Source organism: Mugil cephalus, chromosome 3, assembly GCF_022458985.1.
Source record: "Mugil cephalus isolate CIBA_MC_2020 chromosome 3, CIBA_Mcephalus_1.1, whole genome shotgun sequence".
Classification (NCBI taxonomy): domain Eukaryota; kingdom Metazoa; phylum Chordata; class Actinopteri; order Mugiliformes; family Mugilidae; genus Mugil; species Mugil cephalus.
In genome coordinates this window covers 7987899-8010621 of record NC_061772.1, presented here as the reverse complement: position 1 = coordinate 8010621, position 22723 = coordinate 7987899, and the positions used below count along the sequence as shown (strand labels likewise).

The window sequence follows — 22723 nt, the reverse complement described above, 5'->3', positions numbered from 1 at the left end:
TTTATGTCACAGTGACATGCTGCCCCCTAGCTGTGATGCAGGCAACAACACCAGAATTCATGTCCTCAAATAGAAACAAATGTTGACTGTATATCTGAACAAAGGACAAAAATGGGAGGTGCAACAAAGCCTTTTATTTTAGCAGTGAAATGCCTTTTCTGTGTTTCATCACTTGTCTACACGTGCCAGCATTAGTAATGATAAGGTAAACAGCGTTTATGTGGGAGTGGTGGCTGGTTAGTGTCGCCCAGTCGACCTGTCAGAGCTCTGCAGACCCAGAGGGACACACATGGGGAACTCTCCCGCCCTTTTCCAGCCAGATGATTAATAGCTTTCTGTGAGTTGTGTTTGTGATTCACTGCTGACCTGTTCAGCAGAGCGTATAGATAATGCCCGTGATGTATTTGAAAGTTTCACCATGTGGTTTCATCTATTCTCTGACTTTACTGATGCCAGAATTAAGCTTATTTTAGAAAACAACGCCCTCATTGTTTCATTGTACTTTTTTTTATTGTACTTGTTTGTTTTTGTTTCTTCTCAGGATCTGAAGACAGACGCTAAAGTAAACATCCGGTGGACGCCCAGGGCACTGTCTCAGTGCAGCAGGACAAACCTGCTCTTGGGTTTGTGTGTTTGGAGTCATTAACAGTGGTGTTGGATGTTTGGAAGATGATGCTATATACCCAGCATGCTCAAAAAAAAAGAAAAGAAAGAAAGAAAGAAAGAAAGAAAGAAAGAAAGAAAGAAAGAAAGAAAGAGTGTTTTCTAGTTATGGAATAAAAATGTTTTAATCACTCATATTTTTAATTTGTCAGTCTGTGGTACATTTGCTTGATATTAAAGGACTGTATCATCATTTATCAGTCCATCATCTGTTGGACGTACAAACTCTTAGTCTGAAGTCGATTATTTACTCCTAAAACTGTCTGGAGTTTTTTATTAATGTAAGAGCAACCAGAGAATAACTCGCATGAAACATGAACATCAGTCAGGCTGCGAAAGAAAGATCTCCATGCTGAACATATTTTCTGTGTCCTTTTACACAAAAAGAAAGATGTTGGATTAGTCTTTGCAGAACAGGTTGTCGGGTCGGGCCACTGTCCTCTTGGAGAAAACACAATACATAAATGAAGCAAGATTTCTCCACAAAAAACAGGTTTTCCATAGTCCTTTTTACAGAAGAAAACATGAGGGAGAGAAGGAGAGAAAAACAAACTATACCGAATATTCAGAGTCTGTTATAAAACAGAAGGCATAAAGCAAATATTTGAATCTAGATAACATCTCCATTTCTCTTAATATTTGTTACCTTTGTCAGCATTGTGTCACTTGCTATTTATTGTTTATTGTTAAAATTCATCTCGACCATAAAAGAACAAAACAAACATAAGAATAAAAAAAACAATATCATGTCAAACACAGTCTCGTCTTTTTCCACAAGTAAATTGTTTGTTCGAGAGGGGACAAGAAAAAAAAAGTGCTTATATGACCTTTCATTGCTATAAATTTCTTCAACTATTTCTACTACTTTTTTTTTTTTTTTTTTTTTACTTTTTTTTCTACTTGTCAATAGTAATTGTGACAAGTCTTGTATATTCACCTCATTTGGTATGTTTCCTAACTATATTACGCTGAAACTGAGATCAGGTTGAAAAGATTTTTAAGGGCGGCAGAAAATAGAACCTCAAAAATGAAATGCACTTTCTATATGTTTTTAGAGCTGAAAGTAGACGTAGACTTAGACAAACTTTAATGATCCACAAGGGAAACTGCTCATAGTAGCTTAGCTTAGCTTAAGCTGTTAAATTCTTAGAAACAACCAAGAACCCCAAGTAATGTGGATTCAGAACAAATAAGGGAGAAATAAGTTTAATTTCATCAACCCAAACAAAGCCAACAGATGGAGGATAAGACTAATGATCATTGGCTTATCAGAGGCTGTTATTGATCTATTGATCTATTATGTCATGACACCTTATTCTACAACACGAAGCTTAAAAATAGAGGTTTTTAATTGATCAATATTTGGCTTTAAAAATATACTGTATATTGTGTACTTTCTCCAATGTTGGTGGAAATAAACTACTTTTACTCTATTATGTAAAGTAAAAGTAGCAATACTGGAGTAATATGCACAGTGTTGTTGTTCAGGGGCGTCACTAGGCTTTAAGGACAGGGGAGGCTTAGACCCCCCCCCCCCCAGCATGTGAGCGGACGTAGCGTGTGAGCACATAATTTCACAAACAGCTAAAAAGACTGAAAATTTATTTATTGTTATTATTTCAATGTGTTGAACATGTGTCACAACATAGAGGTGTGACTTTTGCTCACCACACAATAATAGTTTTCTCTCAAATACTTTGAAGTTGCACAGATTGCACACGTGACTAAAACAGCTGCAGTTTCAAGCCCTGAAAAATATGAATTGATTACTTGAATTACATTATGAGTGGATTGGATAAGGACGCACTACGCTGTACCGTACACTACGAAGTGAAGGGAAACTGACAGATTTATGATCACATTTAAATCCTTGATGACAGGTTATATGATTATTTATTTAAAGTGATATGCTGGCCGCTTTATAATGAATTTGTTGGCATTATTTTATTAATTTATATATATTTGATATTTATTTTGATATTTATTTATTTATTATTATTATTTTTAATCAAACAACACCAATCTATTTAGGGGGGCTTAAGAATATTTTATTTCTTTAAACAACACAACTTCTACCCACCACTGACTGAACTCTGGTTGCTGCACTAGCTCTGAAGACAGTGCAGCACCGTGCAACCCTGCCCCTGACTTATTCTATCATGGATGATGCATTTGTCTGTCAGCAGCTGTGAAGCTGTTTTTCTGCTGAATTCCAACGCTACAGAGATGCTGAGCCGACCTGTTGTTGGTTTCAACAGCAAAACACTGCGAAAACAACCAGGAGAGTAGGTCAAACACCTACAGTGTTCACAACGTGCACACAACGGCAAACAATACACGTACTGTTTGCTCTGAGTTGTACTACTGGAAATATGCTCAAAAATATTATGTCAAACTGGAAAAAATACCTGTTCTGTCTGAGTAAAAATGTAGCCGATTATGAACTTGATCTAACAACTCATTGTCGGAGCCCAAGAGAACACAACGAATCCCTGGGACTGGAAACTGTCACATCGTCAGCCTAATAGTATAACTGACATAGTCTTTTTATTATTTTTTTTTTTACTTACTGTTACAATATCAATAAAAAACATTAGGCGAATGATATGTAAGAAGCTGAAACCATAAAATGCACACACAAAAAATAGTACTGATACATTTTTTTAAAGTGATTAATTAACTTTGTTTATTGTCCCACATTTTCCATCCAGTGATTTTAAATAGAAACTGCCATCTGCTCCTCTACTTGTTGACATCATTTATCTTGACGTACAGTGGGTGTAACTTTTTGATCTTATTTACTGTTCTCGTCAGTCTGGTTGCTCCTGTAACACCAGCACAATAGAACTTATCCAATCAAAGTCCGACCAAAATGTGGGAAAACCGTGAAAGTGCAATCTTGACAGGAAGTGGCTATCACGGGTTTATGAGAGAGAACTTCCACCTGGATTTCCACATGACATTGGAGGTGGACAGAGGCCAGGCTCACTGATTGCAGAAGCAAAGAAACACCATATGTTTGATGTCTGGTTACTAATTAACCAAACAATGCTGTAGAAATACCTCTCCCCATGCCACAGAGAGTCTTTTCACATATACTGACGTATTTTGACATTAAGTAGCAGCAGGGCTTTGTAGAGGAACAATGGAGGAAAAAATGTCCTGCAAGGCAACTTAAACTTGATTGTCTGTTCTTCACAGTCTTTAGTTTCTATTAAAAGGGAGTGACTGCAGGCCATTCGTTTAAGGAATGTGATCTGGTGTCAGGACGACTGTCTCTGAGATAATTGACAGGATGAGCAAGTGTAATCGGAGGAGCATAGATTCAGAGTGTAAGACCACGTAAAATGTGTGGTGCTAAGGCAACAGTAACATTAAAAAATAATGCTTGCAATGTTGTCTTCCTTTTCATCCCTATCCTCTATCAACAGTATCAATAATTTAATGACTTCAAGACAAGACACAGTCAAACACGTTTCTAACTTTTTGAGCCATCGCCACTTTTCAGATGTTTTATTTTAGTCATTAACAGTCACATGTCATCACAGTATAAAAATACACCATAGCAAAGGACAGATGTTTTCAAACAAGGAATACATATAAATGTGGCTCCAGAGAATCAAATGTATTATTTTTAATTAGATCTTTATCATTATTACGTGTATATGTAAACAGCCCCTAACTGTTGCAGATGGTTGAGGTGGAGCTCATTTAGTCACTTTATACAGAATAATAATTCATCTGTAACAATGCTTCATACAGTTGAAATTTATGATGATGATTATGATCATGATTTATGTGTAAAAATAAATAAATAAAAGGAAATCAATTAAAAAAAAGAAAAAGAAATGGATTAAAAGTTTGGAGCAACATAACACAGAAAGACTGAGAAACACGGAACTGGCAGCAGCACACATTTGTCATGTTTTATTTTCTGTATTTGCTCTTCATGTGGAGTGAACACTGGGAATCAGCTCCTCCTATTAGCCCCTCCTATTGATATGAAGTGCCCCACCTGTCCCAGCCCGAGTTAAAGGACCCGCCCAGTGAAAGTCCTGCTCTCAGGGCAGGAGGCACAGAGCAGGGAGGCAGGTGAAATGTGGCCTGACAGGTCTGATGGGATCACAGAGAGACTCAGTGAGAGGCAGAGGCAGGGACAGGGAGAGGCAGGGAGGCTGCTGAGTGACTGACAAGCCACCCAGGTAGATTGAGGAGCAGTACGGCCTGAATTAAGACAATGTCGTTGTTCTGTTTTTGTTGCTGAGTGTGGGACTGGATTGCACCTGGCTGGTCATTTCACTGACTGAGAGGGGGGACCCTGTGGAAACCCACCACCACCTCCACTAGCAGACTTGACAGAGTGGAATTTCCCTCTTTTTCCCTGGCTGGAGCCTGGGGCAGATGGTCGCTGTGAAAGTCTGAGCAGAACTCAGGAAGGAGAGTGAGGGGACGGGAAGGGTGGGAGGAAGGCTGGAGCGGGAGAGGAAGAGAAGCGAGCAGTGGACAGAAGAGGAGACATGCTTCGCTACGGTTCAGGACGAACTGTTTCCACCACCACCACCACAACAGAGGACTCTGAGGAGTCTTCAAGTGAGGTAAGAAGTCCCAGAGAAGTCAGGACTCTGAAACGCGCCCTCTGTTTCTCTCCCTTCTCCTCTCCTTGTCCTCTGTGTTTTGCTCAGAGATCAGTGTTTTTTTTCCTCCCCCTTCTTCTGTTTGTCCTCCTGGTGCTTTAAACTCTTTGTCCAAACTCGTGTCTTGTCCATGAAGCATTTTCTCAATCCCAGCTAACATTTTCCGTTCTCTGATCTTAGAGTTAGGGAGTTGTTGTTAGATGTGTGGATACACAAGTGTGTAATGGGATCTGAGTGTGCAGGAGGCAGGGCTGTCATGTTTATTTGAACAGCTCTGTGATAAAACAGGCCTTTGTACTAAACCGGCTTTTTAATTTATTCCCATGGTTGTCCATTACCCAGTGACACAGAGCGTAGCTTAGTACTTTGTGAAGTATCTTTGTTATTTCATTGTGTTTCATTGTCGCAGGATTTTGCGGAATAATATCTCAAAACAAAGTTTTATTGTTGAAATATATGTTTTATTTAAAAAAAAAAAAAGTAGAACTAAAAAAAAAGTTAAATAATGAATCGTTTGTAGAGTCTTTAATGAAGAGAATATGAATATGAACATAACAGATTTTCACACTATCAGAACATTTACATAAACTTTGTTTTGCTGCTCTGTTGCCATTGTCTATAAATAAACCAGCTGGTGGATTGGAGAGATCCTGCTATATCTCAGTGTCAGCGACATTTTCTCTAAAGCCTTCTATCTTTTCTCATGGTCACATAATGCAAACTTTTCTTGCTCACAGAACCTCATTTATTTGCCTTTTGTGTGTTTGTTTTTCAGAGGAGGATCAGGCGCCTGAGGTTAACTCTACACGCGGGAGATAATGGAAACAAGGATCCAAAACCTGCCAACTCAGACACAGTAAGTCATATATCTTCCACAGCGAAATTCTACAATTAGCCCTCCTGCGCCCTGCCCTGCCTATATGTCTTCCTTGACAGCCCAATTTATTTAGGTCGTTATTTAATAAATACAGTTGAATGAAACCTTAGAATTCCTCAGTTTGCCTTGACAAACCAAGAGAACTTAATCTGCATTAAATGGGCAGACACACACACACAAGACACACACACATATACACCAGGACACTCTCAAAAATAATGACGTGGGTTTCATCTTATAATAGAAAAGCCTTGAACGGAAGACAGTGGAGACCCACTAGGACTTGTGTTCTTTTTATCATCTAGTCAAGTTACACAATCATGACAGCAGGGCGTGTGCGTGAGATAATGTGCACACATCTGTTTCACATATACTTCAAAGCTCAACTCAGACTGTATTTTAAACCTGCTCCACTCAGCTGGAAATATTAAAAAGTAAGTTCAGCCATCAACTTATACGCAGTCAGACCGATAAACACGGCTCATGAAATCGGCATTTCAAGTGCAGAATTGGACTTAGGCATTCGTGTGTCTGTTTGTACACACTGCGACTGTGTGAATTAGGATAGAGTACATGCTGCAGGCAGTGTGGGTGTTTGCTGTAGGTGGCTCTGTCCCGGACTTTTGTTTGTGTTCAGGATTTGGTCCAGTGTTTGACCGAGAGAGTGTGAGATCTGAGTGTATTACTTCACTCATTGCTGGCTCTCTTCAGTAAGAGAAGTATCACACTCAGTATTTACAGTATTTAACAGTGCAGGACCCTGGTGGCGTGTTCTGCGTGAACCTTGGCCCCGGGAGTATGGTGTTCATCTGGTTACCACACCTCCACTCTCTCCACTGATAGCATGCTGGAGTAATCTCAGCTCGTGCTTCTCTTTGGGAGGGTGTGGCTGTGACTATCGAGGCTGTCTGATGAGAGTGAACACGAAGCGGAGAGATACGCACGCTTGGTGCTGATGTGTACTTCAGGAGGTGTTTGGTAAGGACGCGACTTTGCCGCCTCTGCATCTGTGCGGTCAATTAGTCCCTGAACGGACATCAGCAGCTTTAACAGCAGAGTGGCGGTTTTTACAGACGACCGACTTCCTGAAGTGCGAAGAAAATGGTGGGGAGATGTAAAGAATCCGTGAAATGGTGGTCACAGAGAGAAAACTCGATGGTAAGAGAGGGCCCTGCAGAAATAATTGCAATTTGGGATATTTGTGTGAAGAGTGAGATCAATTTTGTCATTTAACTCATCTAAAAATATCTGGACAAGCTTTCCAAATACTAAATACTTGATTCTTAGAAATCCAAAGAGATCCAAAGGTCGTCATGAACTCTCATAAATCTATGCATCGTAAACTGCAGCAAACAAGTTCATGCATAAAATACATGTGACACTGTAGCATGACGTACAAAAACATAGCTCTGGAGCAGCTTCAGGAGAATTTGAAGGGGAATATGAAGGTTTGGGAGATTAAAACCTCACTGTGTGCCCTCTTCATCTGCTCATTATATATTCACTGCTGAGCTCGGAGGTCTCTGCAGGGGTTGCAGAAAGTGCTGTGACTCTGCCCAAGCGTCAGCTCTTTAAAAAAAAAAAAAAAAAACTGCACATAGTTCAAGCGTGTTAACAGTCCAGTCTTCTTACTGCATTCATTTAAGTATACGTGCCTGTTCTCAGATGAATCTGAAATGACAAAGTTGCTGTAACCTTTCACCGTTTGTAAATGCAATCTGCTGGGAAGGTCAAATGTAGGTCATGCAGATTGTGATAAAGGGAAGCCACAAAGTTAAGGACGGAAATGACTAAAATACCCGTGTCAGAGATACTGTCTTTCAGAAGGAGTGTTGGTTGTTGTTCTTCGCCATAAAATTGGAAAGGGTGTGTCCTGCAACCCGAGACAACGTGGCCACAATCCAGCAGTGTCTATGGCCTACATGAGATGTAATACATCTGCACCATGACACGCACACACAACACTGACTCAGAGTTGCTCCATGAAGATGCTTCCCCCCCCCACAGCACTGGATTTCATCTCCATAAAAGCTAAAAGTGTCTTCGAAGCGATTGTGATTCAACCCAGTGAGCTACACGAGAGGGTCTTTGTGTGCTGACTTTAAATAAAAACCAAATAAGCAGCTAATCCCATCAGTCGATTCCATCACAATGCAGTCATACGGCCAAGCAGGCAGTTCATGATGTTTGACAATGCGCTGACACACGATGGTTTAGGTATCGTAGGGAGTTAATGACACATGGGAGCAGCTCAGCCTCCTCAGACCGACAAAACAAAAGAAGCCCTGTTTCCCTCTTCCTCCAAAATTACACACCTGCTCTTACGGCAACAAAAGCCAAATAAACACCGTCGACCAGTGTGGTCAAACAACTGGCATTGTAAAATGCAAAGCTGTACCGTGGAACATACAGTAGGGGTGAGCTGGTGTTGTTAAAACTAGATTGCCCCCTCCCATCTGCTGGAATTCACATCCGCCTATTAGCAGGCCTTCATCATTTCTCAACAGAATGTCCTCTGTAGATTGAGTGGTGCAGAAATGTGAGGCTCGGGCGGCGCTGTCCACGAGACAACACTGGCGTCTTTGTTTGAATTCCTCCTCATTCTTATCGCTGAGAGATGTGGAGACTGACCCCTTTTTCTCTGGACTGTGAAGTTAAGTTTGAGTAGTAGTAGACGTCAGAAACCTCTGATCTATCTCCGTGGAGACATGAAAACAACATCTTGAAAACAACCAAATAACTCATGAATACCTTGGCACTGCTACAGTTATTTGCATACAGTACATTTTTGCTTACATTCTTGTCAGGAAAGCAGCTTTTCAAACTTCACAATAACAGGCAAGAGTTCAGTATCGTGACAGAATCTGCAGATTAGAAGGTAACATGGAATGTGTTACAATAACTGTGACTCTTCTTCTGAAGTGAAGTGAATCATTCACATCTGCAATCTTGTTTATTATAATCATTATTATTATTTTGTCTTTCCTCCAGACTGACAAAGAAAAAGATGTCAATGGCAGATGGAAGAAGAAGAACGGGCTGGTCCAACGAGAGAGGCCGGCTGGCAGGGAGTCACCTCAGCCGGTAAACAGCATGAAAACATGTTGAGTGTGTGTCACCGACGTCCTACTGTAAAACCCGTTTCTGAGCATGGGCTCCATGTCATTAATAATGTATCAACAGGCAGTCAACGTGAACAATGCCTGTGGATAACAAATTCCATGAGTTGTGCGCATTTGTTTTTTCAGTTTAAGTCTTATTCATTCAAAAAAATGTTTTTTTATCTGTGTCACGGGACAGTGTGTGTGACAAAGACATTTAGATGTGCCACAGGAGATTAAATACAGAATTTCACAGTCACAGTTAAATAGATAATCACTTAGCTTTGTCTCTCTTCTATTTATACTAAAGCAAACAATGAATAATCAAGAAGATAATATAGATATTTACACAGAAATTGAAATAAGCATTGACCGCAGACTTTCCCAAGCAAAACACCTAGTTCATATGAAAAATGTATAGAAATCTAACCTCTAAACCGCATTTCTGTAATTCATCTATGCCCATGAGTCTAAATTTAATTTGTTATGTAGTCGCTGCATTGTTGCCACGCCGCTTCTGTGCTGGTGTGAGGTACAATAGGCAGCGATAGCAGCAGCTCATGTACTGGGTTGCAGAAACATGACACCCTCAATGCACCCTGCACCTTTTTTTTATCTCTCCGTTCCCAACCTGTTTCGGTTGCTCAGCAGCAGTCGTGTTGGAATTGCCTTATCGAGTGCACCTATGTAGGCATGCGAATTTGCAGGAAAACACATGCAATGCACCTGCAAACGGGACACAAACATGCAAAGACAGCATAAGTCAGCCTCAGCAAGAGGGTGGCTACAGAAACCTGACCGGGGTGATCCTGTCTCCCTCAGCACCTCGGAGACATGACCAATGGGGTGCCAGAGAACTCGTTGCAGCATCATGGGCCTAAAGTGTACGGCGTAGTGCAGAGGACGGGCTCGGACAGGCAGCAGGAGCTGATGGCGCGTGAGTGGACCGTCAGTCACCTTCATGATGAGATGAGGTACATCAAGGAGGTGAGTGGATATTAACACAACAAACAGCTGAGCCTCCGGGCCAACCGTTGTTTTAACATCACGTCATGTATACAAGTCTGTGTGTGTGTTGCTATGTAGATAATATCTGTTTGCTCTGGGTGTCTGTATACAGGTGAGAGACTCCCTGGAGAAGGTGAGAGAGCGGATGTACGGGCAGTTTGGAGGAATGCAGCAATCAATGCAGAAGCTATCACAGGAAATAAGGGTAATGAATTATGTAACACCACATAACTGCGTTCTCAGAAATCCCTCATCAAATTCCATCCTTGAAGCTGTAAATAAATCTCACTACCACGTGTTTCTGCAGACCTCCAACTTACACCGGAGGAGTCTGGAGTCAGAGGTTAAGGTTCGTACAGCAGCCATGGAGAACTTTGATCAGATGAACAGCTCCCTTATATCTGCTAACATTGACCTTCAGGTAACATAAACACACACACACATATATATGTATACTGGTGTATACTATTTCAAAAATTGAAAGCAAGTATGATAAGTAAAACGACTCTCCTCTGCAGAAATCCGTTCTGGAGAACTGTCAGAGTCGAGTGCAGCTGAAAGAGGAGGTGAAGAGTTTGCGGAGCACCTGTGACAAAACACAAGAAAAGCTCAGAGACAAGGAGCAGGAGCTGGCTGCAGCACAGGCAGAAAACCAAGCGCTGAGACATCAGGTGATCCTGCATGAACAACTTAACAGATCTTTGTGCGCGAGTGCAAAACAAACATTGGAGTGGAAGCTCTGGCGCCAGCACATTCATAGAGACAGTGGTCGCCCAGCTGGTGTTACTAGTAGCCTGTCAGCTGGCCTGCGGCAAAAGGGTCTAGTAATAACAGTCTCTGTTTGACATTTCGGCAATGTGTTGGAAAAAAAAAAAAACTTTATTCATCATCAAAGGTCTTTATTACAAAAATCTGTGACAAACGTTTGACAAACTGCATGCTTTAATCTGGCAGGTAAAGTATAATCTCCCTGGAGTAGATGGACATATCAGCTTCATCTGCATAATATCTGTCAATATGGAATAATCAGCTGAGCACAATGCTAATATCTGCTGTGTTGTGGATTGTCCAGGTGGAGTCTTCACAGAAAACAAACAGTCAGGCGCTGCAGGAGCTTTCTGAAAAACTGCAGAGGGAGTATGAGGAAAAGCTGCAGCAGGAACAACAGAAACACAGGGAGGAGATTGAAAAGCTACAGGTCTGCATTCTTCACATTGTTTCTAATGACTATAGAAACCGAAAACCTGCCACGCGATACGACGGGATATGACAAATGCATCTGATTTTGACAGAGTTTTGCGAACTTTATGGATCCTTTCGCAATTTCTTTGTGTGGTGATTTGCTGTTTTGGAAGCAGCTCAACATTTAAAGTGAAAGGAGAGTAGCAGGACCGTTTCTGTTCACACAGGCTCAACTCGATGAGTACATCAGGCGACTGGAGGAAGCAGAGAGAAACATCCAGATAGGAGAGGCCAAGATTGCCGAGAGAGACCAGAGGATCATTGAAGTGGAGCGTCTCCTGGACTGTATGGGAAAGGTAAGTCAGATTCTAAGATGACAAAGATCTAGCTAACTAAGCATACTTCATGATCTTGTCTGTTTCTTTGTTCTTTAATCGTGCACGTGTTCAGGAGACGTGTACAGCAAAAGAAGAGGAGTGTAAATGATATTAAGGCTAACTCATTGCATCACTGGTCCAGCTCAGAATATGTACTCGTGTCCATTTTTCATTTCATTTTTGTAGTCGTTAATCAACAAGAGTGAAATATACGAAAAAAAATAAACTTTGTGAATATGATTTGAAACCATAATTGTCAGTCAGCCTTTGTGTCTGTCAAAACAAAAGGAAAACTTTACTTGAACCAGCAAACAGCTCATCTTGATTGATGCAGGGAAGTTAACTGGATGGAGAAGGAAACAGATGGAGGGATGGAAGGTGGTCGAATGCAAAGATGGCAAATGTTTTTCAGATGAGGAGTGACTCAGGGAGTGAGAAGTTGTGTCTCCCTGTCACTACTGGTTTCTGTGATGATAGAGGAAACAGAGAGCAAAGAGAAAAGAGGGATGAGGAGGGTGGGTGTTGATGAACTGAGACAAACAGAGCAAAGGGGTTAGACACACCTTTATCTGTAATAGAAATGACATAAGGTGTGGGCTTGTTCCTGAACCGAAGTTAAAATAATTTCACATCATTACATTAACAGGAGAAGGGTCAACTCCAAAAGAAGCTTCAGGAGTGTGAACAGCGTCTACGTCTGATGGAGCTGACAGATAAAACGGATGCAACTGCAGCCAAAAGGTACAAATTATTTGTCACTCAGACAAATAAAACTCAGACACAGTCTCCAAATACTAGTATTCTTATTGTCTCTCAATCGTCCTTTATTCATCGCAATTGGAGCTTGGTTGTCATGGCATGAGACGTGAGAAAGTTCTCTGTTCATTGTTTAAAACCATTCATGTTGGGATGGGAATTTTGTGAAATATTCAGAATAATGCAGAGGTTTATGTGGGATTAAATGGTTGGTGTTTTTAGGTCCAAAGAGCTGCAGAGTGAAGTCACGGATCTACGGGAGAGAATTAAACACTTGAACGACATGGTGTTCTGTCAGCAGAGGAAAGTCAAGGGAATGATTGAGGAGGTGAGGATGGTTTATTTACTATCCTGTTCAGTGACACACATCCAGGCCTTCTGTTCTAAGTCTTTTTTTATTTTGATAATAGGAGTGGCAGACATACAGGATTTAAAGGGTAGATGTTTGAATTAATCCAGTGCACAAGAGGAATTCAAAACTTGCTCTGACCTAGTTAAGAAGGTGTAGGATGGGATTCTGGCTAAATAGCACATATGCATATTCACAATTTACATTATATTAAGTCTGAATAAAATGCACAGGCAGTCTCACTGAGCTCTTGCAAGCAAATTAGAAGCTAGGACAGTTCTGAGCAATAAGTAGCAATGAATTGCTTAGAGCTGCAAAACACTGTGTCTGTGAAGGAAATGACATGCTCTTCAAATGAAGCATTACTTGACATCAAACCATATACAATAAGGTCTTAGTGTTGCATGTAATGAACTGAGGTCTGGCTGAAAATAACTGAAAATCACTGGATATGTTGTCTTGTTGAATTTGTGAAGGTTGAATCCCTGCGGGCTAAAGTTGCTCAGAAGGATATGTTCATCTCTGAGCTTCTGGACAGAATTGCAATAGTGGAGTGTGAGGTAAGACGTTGGGTGTTTACTGTGCGCTTGCATTGCGGTGTGGTGTTTTGCTCTGCTGCACGGCTACAGATGTTTGTCTGGGCTATTGAGCACTGGTTGTCCTGAATTTTCTGCAATGTCTGCGTGGTTTTCTTGTGTTACTCTACCTATCTTCTCATGTAAAGTGACTGCAGGCCTTTGCATGCATCTGACCTGACAGCGTTGTTTCCTCTTTCCCCTTTCCTAGAATAATGAATTAGAAGACAAGCTCAAGTATTTTATGTCCACACAGAATAGGCAACGAGAGGTTTTGGAAACCAGGGAGATAGGAGTAGGCTGTGATCTACTCCCCAGGTAGGAAGCATTTGTTACTGTAGTGACATTGTGTTGTATTTGGTGACTCATTTAGAAGTGATTTCTCACTTTGACGTCTAAATGTGCATCTGCAGACACGAAGCACAGAGGCATGCTGTTAAACCTGTTCAGTTTGAACCATCTCATCTCCATTCCACTCCACTTCCATCACCTGTCCAACCTCCATCACCAGTGAATGCACCATCACCCATTCAATCTCTGTCGCCCTCTCCACCTCTGTCGCCCACTCAACCTCTGTCGCCCACTCAACCTCTGTCGCCCACTCCACCTATGTCGCCCACTCAACCTCTGTCACCCACTGAACCTCTGTCACCCACTCAACCTTTATCGGCTACAGAAAGCCTTATACAATCGTCATCCCAGACAGAACCTTCTTCTCCCACATCTTCCATTTATCGTCAGTCACATTACCTGACAATGCCTGGCAGACCAAGGATGTTCAAGTCTAACAACCCTCCACCCAGTAGGCTGGGTTCCAGTTTACTGAAATATACTCCTCTTGAATACAGTCGCTTACTGGGGTCCAACTCCTCAGCACCGAGTGGTCCGCCCTCCGTCAGTCCCTCATCTGAGTCTGAATCTAATGTGAGTCGTGTCCAGCCTGGAAGGGACGAGGTGGACATAGAAACAAACTCAGATACGCGATCCAGCCAAGACAAGCCCACTTCATCCTCGTCCCTTTCTCAACCAAGATCGAGAACACCTCAAGTTTATACACCGTTCATGAAACTCATGGAAATGACAGCACAGATAAACATAGAGTAATAGTTTGACATTCTGGGAAGTCAAGACATAAATATTGAGATTGATAGTAACTATCAGGTCACAACCACCAGCTGGTTAGCCTAGCTCAAAGACTGGAGGCTGACGAAAACAGCTTACCTGCAGAGTTTGTCTGCAACTGAGAAAAACTGAACCTCCCAGCACTTCTTAACCTGTATTAAGACAAAACAATGCCACAATATGAAGGATATGGGAGAGAAAGTAGGAAAACCAGCACAAGCAAGAGGAAGTCCCTGCTCCCAGTCAAAAAACTACACCTATCCAGAATCCCCTACTAAATGGTCCAATGATTATATAGATCACAGAATGAGTTAGCAAGTTCATTAGTGAGTTTTAAAGATGCTGTTAAGTTGGTTTTGTCACCTCTGGACAGAACAGAACCGACTTCTCTTTTCTCCCTATTACCAGGCTTAACCCTAAACCAAATTTATTGTAGTTGCAGTTAGTTTAACACAAAGCTTGAGAATTGTCAACTCTGGAGGAAGGCAAATGTAGCAATTGTCCTAAAATGTTGAACTATTCCTGTAAAAGGAGTCTAATTTTGACTGTTGATCGTCTTTTGTAAAGTTCAGCATGAGGGGCACAGAAATCAGTGTTGCAAGTAATGCAAGTAATTACTGTAATTAGTAATTATGTGTCACAAATGGTTGAATGGAAGAATATTGTTGTCAGTGATGTAAAACGTTTTCATGTAGCTCTAGTAATAATATTAAAAAAAATGTTGTAAATAATCTGTAAAAAATGTTTTTAAATATTATACTGAAGAGTTATATATACTTTTGTTTACAGTGAATGTAGCCTTTCCCCGTTATGTTGCTACAAGCATTGAGTCTTCATAAAGGTTGATGATGTTATTGTGCATATTTTCCTATCATTTTATATTTGCTATGTACAAATGAAAGTATTTTGTTATTGTCACATTATGTACATAATATTTATTAACATGTGCCTTTGTAAACAGCCTGCTAACTGATACTGGTGGTGGGTAAGAATCTCTTTAAATTGATGATAGAAGATATGGTAGGAATGTTATGCTATTATGAAATGCTTCAATCACTTTAATGAAGTTAACTTAGTGACTGCCATTCCTGAGCCACAGGCACAAGTATTATCCAAGCATTATTGTCTCTACTGCCACTGCTTTACAACGTGCCTTTTCCTTAATGAAACATATCAAACTGCGACTAATGATGAGAGGCCAGCATTATGTTTGGATAATAAAGACTATACTGTGCAGGTATCTTGACTGTGTCAATGGATGATCACAATTACACACTTTTATGTAAAGAGCATGCATAAATGTTCTCTAAATATATAAAGCTCCATTGTGCAGGCTGACTTGATGCATTTACAGTCTTTGCATTGCATTGCAGACTTGCAGTTCCCAGTTAAAAACCCAGACTTTTTACAGAACATAATAGTATAAGTAATATGTTTTAATCGGTCCACTGCACAATAAGCTGTACATCAAATTTAACACTTATTAAAAGCGAAGCGTGGTGTTTGAAAAAGTGTTGATGTGATGAAAATGTTGAAATAGAATAGAATAGAATAGAATAGAATAGAATAGAATAGAATAGAATAGAATAGAAGCAGCCCATCATGTTTTTATTTTGCATTCTGCACGGTCCGAGTTGATATATTTCCTATTGTTTTAGAACAAAATAAACAATAGAAATAAACTTAACTAATACATTATTTCAACTATGCCACCTGTAAAACTTGCTTTAAACTGTCTCTGAACTCTAACAAGGGCGAGAGAGGACACAGCTGTGACTTCTTGGTTGAACTTTGGGTCATTGTTGAGCTGAACAACAAATGAGTTGGCGCGGTGGTTTGAAAACATCCTGAAAGGAAATGCATCTATGGAAAATCTGACACTGTACAGCTCGTTCACAGTGACTCCACTGATTAGAAAGTGAAATAAAAAATAAAATAAATAAATATAGGGAAAAAAAAGCCTTACAAGGGTCACAAGCTGAATAAAATAATCCTTTTCGGTGGAAGCGTTTGGTGCTGGTGAATAAATGTGGCCGGCAGAGGGAAGCAAATCAGCATCTCTGGCCAGAGGCGGTAGCCTGCATTACAGTGCTGTGAACAGAGGGGGCGACAGAGCGCCACTTTACAAGTTTGATTTCCGCACTAGAAGAAGTAGAAAACGAAGAAGAAGACTAGTCTGTAGTGTTGTTGTCTCATGTGGTTCAACTGCCACTCATAGAGGTTTCTGAATATTAATTCAGAAACCTATATTTATTAAAATATTAATTAATACGTTTTTACGATTACTTTTAAACTGAGCTCGTGCTGTTTGTGAATGGCTGTAGACAACTGTCTTTAGTTCACAGTGATGTCCTCGTCGTGGACAGAGCGCCAGGGACAGGTGGGAGAGCTGAGAAACCACAGCAAAGAAGAGCTCCAAGAACTGCTGCTGCGACAGGAAAAGATACTTTCTAACCAGTAAGTTTATAATATTGAGTTTATATCAGTTTATATCGAGGAGAGACACAACCTGAGGCTAAGTTCACGCTTGGCTCAGAGTGAGGTGACACTTTCTGGCGCCCATACGCCAACATGGTAGCTCTGATGTAGTTTGGTAATGTAGTAACATCTCTGTGTCCAATAATGTGAACAGTGAACTATGTAAATAATATGGACCAAAACTGTGTAAAAGCCACGTGGGAACATCGATAGAAAAAATGTCGCAAAATGACTATAGCTAGTCTTAAATACCTAACAGTACTCATTACGTCTCTCTAGCTGGAGCTTTAGAGATCACGATAAAATTGTTAATGGTTAGCATCCTAGTTTTTGATGGGATTGACAATACAACAATATGTACATTAGTTATAGTAGTAGTGGGTCAGATTCTATAACTGGGAAAGAATTATGCAGCTTTATCACATATTTGTGGTGACTTCACTACCATCATCTTCATTATCATCAACAACAACAACAACAATCCAAAATTTGGAAATATGTTACGAAAGAATGATGTTCACCCCTCCACCTGTCTACTTTGTTAGTATTAGCATCAAATACATATTTAATGATTGTTTTGGTCATAGCATGCAGTTATGGGTTTGTTTTGCTTCCAGGAGGTTAATACAGAGTCTTCCTGACAAAGGGAACAAGATAAAAGAATTTGCAGAGAAAGTGCGTCTTGCCATTGAACAGCTCAGCGAGGAGGAGAGGAGACAGAGCTTGGTGTTTGCTGCCAGGACAGAGTTACAATCCAAGTACCGTAAGGCTTTCGCAGCCCAACAACGTGCTGTCTCTGCCACGCCAGCATCCCCACCACAAAAAAGGCAAAATGATCTTGCTCAGGAGAGGGAGTCTTCACCTGCCTCAGCTCACACGCACAGAAAAGCCACTTTGGACGAGCAGCAGGGCAGGCTTGTCTCCGGAGGGACTGCTGGAGAAACCATGGAGACGGCTGCTGCAGGGGGCTCTCTGAACTCTCACGAGACAAAAGAGGGTGACCTTGTGGAGGCCTTGGAAAGGGTCACACTGTCTGAAACTAGTACTGGTTTGAGTAGCGAGTCCCAGGACCCATTAAACAGCAGGGCAAAAGACAATTACTTTCTCAGACGACAGATACCAAAAAAGCCTCACTATTTAACTGTCCTGGAAAAAAACGAGATGTCTTCAGGTCCCGTGAAGCAAAAATTCAAACTCAATCAGTGAGTAGACTTTTAAGTAACATTTGTAACAGTTGTATTCAGAAACACTGTGCGTCATTGTGTGTCCCTTTACTTTGACTGTAAATAACATCTCATTAACTGTTTCCAGGCTGCCCCACAGAAATGAAGCATCTCCATCAGGATCCTCATCACCCAGTCAGTCCTCTGAAGGCTCACCACCCATCTCTGCACAGATGAGGAGGGAGCGGGACAGAAAACACCTGGATGACATCACTGCGGCCAAACTCCCTCCTCTTCATCACAGTCCGGTCCAGCTTCTGTCTCTTGAAGAGTCGGCCGTCCTCCTTAAGGAACAGACCAAGAAGCAGCAGGTTAGTGCAGCTCGTCTTCCACATGCTCTACATCCTTAGCATAAAGTGCTTAGACTAACCTGGAGGTGGTAACATGTTGATTATCATCTGCCATGCTCAGTTACAAATATCAGATGGGTGATAAAACCAAAAACGGTGTGATGCTTCAGGTACAGGTGGGACATGAAAAACACTTGTTACATTATGTTGTTTTATTAACAAATTTGTATATTTTTGCAATGAGTGTGAATAGTAAAAAGACAACAATTACTTAAGTAAAAAACTTCAGTGGTATTTATTAACGTTACATGATGGTGCAACAAAAACCAAACCGGTCAAAAAAATTTGTGTGACATTATTATAATTATTGATCTGTTATTTGAGTAATGCCTGTTCTTTTTTATTTGTTTCTCCTGAAATCTTTTGTGTCAGCCTAGCTGGATTTATCCAAACAAAGGGGTGTGTGTTTTCTCACACAATGCTAAAGTTGTCCTGAATTGTATATTATATATAATTTTAAGTAAACCAGACACTTGCTATTGTAAATTTGGCTCTGGAAATAATTTCAGTTTTGATTCTAAATCAAATCTCGGTTTCTATTGAAATATTGCAAATAAAAATAAAAAATGTATTTGTTTACTTATACTTGATGCAAAGTTTAAAACTAATCCAGTGATGAATTTTTCCTCAACTATCGGTTTTGAATTGTGAAATGTTGAAGTCCACGTCAGTTCCCTCCGTCAGCTCTAGAGGGCAGTGTTCAGACAGCGTAGGCCGTGTGTTTCTCTTCACATCCAAAGTAATGACTTCAGAGCCAAACGTCAGACAGTGTGCTGCTGTCTAGTTACGAAGGCTGTTAAGCTCATTATCAGTCATACTTTTGTTGTGTGTTTAATAGCAATGGCTGCGCTGCTTTATAATAATGAGCTTGTTTTCTGTTTACCAGCCTATTCATGTCAGCTTTTTCTCTGTCTTGTGTTTAATTTCAGGAGTTGCAGGCCAAGCTGGCAGCCCAGAAACTGTCTGAAGGATTGAAGATCTCTATGGGGAGCTACACTCCTGACGGTGGCCCCATTGCTGCCTACAGAGAGGTTCACGATGAAGGAGCCCAGCTCTCCTCAGAGGAAGACTGATCCTGGAAGGCCAGCGAGGGAAACCAGTGTGACATGGCCCTAAGGGAAAGAGGCTTGGGACCTCGCGATCAGGACCCATCAAACAGGATTTTCTCTCCAAGGGCAAGAATTCTTAAGACAGAAAAAGGGTCTTTGCATGGTGAGAGGGAAATAGCCAGTATCCCAGACTCAGGAAAGTGAATGGCAAGTTGAGAAACTAGCTTTCTTAATTGTCATTCAGTTCGTATTGGGTTCAGCTGTTTGAGTGTTCTGCAGGAATAATAATACCATCTGCTGACTCTTAAATGCTAAATTTAAGGCTTGTATGAGGAAGTAAATGTTTCATGTCAGTATTCTGAATGTGATGACATCATGACTTTGTGAGCCTGAGAACATGGCATGTGTGTAGAGCTTTCTATTTTAGTCTGTCAGTAATTATATGCACTGAAAGGTTGTCAGCAGGTTTCAGCTCAGTGTCTGACTGTTTCCAGCTTTGTCTAGAAAACAGACATGAGCCTGCAACAGAATCTGTACCACAACTTAATAAATATATGTGTTTTCCCACGTGGTTGTGTTCGTGTGATGTCAGGTAACAGTTTAATCTTCACTTCATCGGGGTATTAAAAGGGTTCAAGGACATATGGTGTGAAAAGTAACTGACTAGAGCATTAAGAAAATTATATTTTTGGTCAAAGTTTAATTATCTTTCAGTTTCATTGAATTCCAACTCCAGTGTACTGCACTATTTGTATGTAGATGCTGTTCATATTCCACAAACAGTGTTTGTATCTGTAACCACCAGGTGTTTGTCAGTTATGCAAACACAACACATAGCTAGTGTGATTACTACAGTCTGGGTGTGGAGAAGTATCATTAAGAAAAAAGGCTGGATTGTGCCAGCAGTAGGATACGAGATCTGAAGCAAACTATGAAAAACACATAGAAAACTGCCCAAAAACATACAACCTTTTATCTGCAACAATTCAAGAGTCTATATTAACATTTAATTGTCCATCACATCCTACATTCGTTATGTTAATGAAAGATAAAAAAAGACAATAACATCATAAGGTGGACTGACTCTTGAGAGTTGCTGTGTTTCCTGGGTTTAAGACACCTTTTAAACATTAAAATGAATAATTGGGTTTGAATGTTCATTATTCCACAAATCATCAGATGCAGATACAGACAGAAGGCAGCACAGAAATGTTACTTGAGTACCACACGTGAGTTAAATGTGTTTTTACAGCTGGATCAGGGAATAGCTGCACAAATAAACCACCTCATCAGCATATTATCTACTTTCTTCAATCTAAATATATATTGTTTGAACCGTTTATGTTTTGAGCCTGCGCATTCATTATACAAAAAAACACTAATGTATGCAGCTTATTTAAGCTTCTTAGTTTTTTAAGTATTAAATATACAAATACTATCACTAATTTTCCAGCTTAGTTGCTCATTTATGTGCAAAATAAATCTGCAAGGTGATATGATTTTTCCATTCCTAGTGAAGCGCTGGTCAGCTGCAGGGGCTGAAATTGTAAAATCCTGAGAGATTTAATCAGGCATGGATCCGTCACACACTTGATAAGATTAATGCAGGGTAGTGAAATATTAAGGCTTGATGGCTGAGACATCTGGACTGCATTTGGATCATGTTGTTGCTGGGAATGGCAGGCGATGATGGGACGGCAGCAGTCTAATGCAATATGGCAAATACCATTTCTCAACTTTGCTAATATGTGGTAGATAAGAAGTGCCAGCTACGTTCAGCATCTTTCCAAACTGCCTTTCCCATCATCTGTCTTCCAACTTTCACAGAGGACTGCAGGCCATCTTAATTTAAACAACCTGAATCAGGGGTTTTAATGAGGAAGCAATGAGGCACCTTCTTAGGGGAAATGAGGGTGGGTTCATGTGGGTCACAGTCTGCTGGTAGATGCCCCTTGATAACCTTTAGTAATTGTCGCTGAGGCTTTGGTGGGAGATGTTTTAGAAAAAAAAACAACTATCTGATTGCAGCATATTTAGACATTGTATCTGATGGGCTCCAGAGTGGCCCCCGTGGTGACGTTCAATAACAAATCCATGAGCGCGATCCGCAGAGGATCCTCATTGTGCTGGGATTAATTACAGTCTACCTTGCTTGCATAAATTCAGAGACTGTTACCAATTAAGGGGCACATTTTTGCTGTAGCTTTCCTCTGTGGTATCTGGCGTCAAACCTGACTCTGAACGTATGTGGATGTTGTTGAGGTGGAACCAGGCACATTCGATAGTCCTTACTTTTTCCTCTTTCTTTTTTTTTTTAAACGTTGTCCATTGATGAGGAAGTTGTTTATACTTCAGCTTGAATCTTATACCCCTTGACTCAGATTAATAAGCTCCTCATGAAGTAGTCTGCAAGTGATTTGCTCCAACTCTGAGTCCGAAATCACACGTCCTGCGGGAATAGAAATAATTTGCTGTTTGGGAGGGGAAACTGGAATGTGATTTCAAAACTGCCTCTTCAAAGACCAGTCAGCTCAGCCTTAAATTAGATATACAGTATGATGTATAGACTGGCGTTAAACACGAGTTAGGCCCTCGGCAGGATGATTTGATTATATCTGCCAGGTTACAAAGTCTGAGATCATGCTTTTTCCATTCTCTGATGTTTTTGTCATATTTTTTCAGGGCACACGAGGAGATGAAATAATGCTGCACGCAGCAGTTTTCTGAAGATAAGGTTACAGCCTATCTTCTCATCCCAATTAGAACCAGCTCTGAAAGCTGAATCAAGTGAAGCTGTTTTTTTTTTTGGACATGCCAGCCGTACGGACGCAGAGATGGTAACGTGGGTCTGTTGGCATAGAGCAAAGTTTCTCAGCAACAGTTTTGCTCAAATATTCATGCTGACTGGAGGAGGAATCCCGATGACTTCAGTAATCCTCTGATTGTCCCTTTAGCACCATCTCGTTTGGGGGTCCGGTA

The 22723-nt window shown here is 40.7% G+C and overlaps 1 protein-coding gene across 7 annotated transcripts; it reads left to right on the top strand.

Annotated features, from left to right (window-relative positions):
- Positions 1-4711: 4711 nt before the first annotated feature.
- On the top strand, positions 4712-20311 carry polr2m (RNA polymerase II subunit M). 7 transcript variants are annotated; one of them, XM_047581123.1, is made up of 15 exons: positions 4713-5258; positions 6073-6153; positions 9166-9258; positions 10098-10262; positions 10396-10488; positions 10591-10704; positions 10802-10954; positions 11356-11481; positions 11693-11821; positions 12489-12583; positions 12821-12926; positions 13424-13507; positions 13734-13840; positions 18434-18656; positions 19625-20311. In XM_047581123.1, exons 1-15 carry the CDS (start codon positions 5181-5183, stop codon positions 19766-19768), a joined length of 1791 nt encoding a protein of 596 aa, XP_047437079.1. In that variant the 5' UTR covers positions 4713-5180; the 3' UTR covers positions 19769-20311. The 7 variants fall into 7 exon arrangements, with proteins under 7 accessions (XP_047437078.1, XP_047437073.1, XP_047437079.1 ...); XM_047581122.1 differs by lacking the exons at positions 18434-18656; positions 19625-20311 and adding an exon at positions 14371-15884 and having other exon boundaries at positions 4712-5258; positions 13779-13840; XM_047581117.1 differs by lacking the exons at positions 18434-18656; positions 19625-20311 and adding an exon at positions 13936-15884 and having other exon boundaries at positions 4712-5258; positions 13779-13840.
- Positions 20312-22723: the final 2412 nt, after the last annotated feature.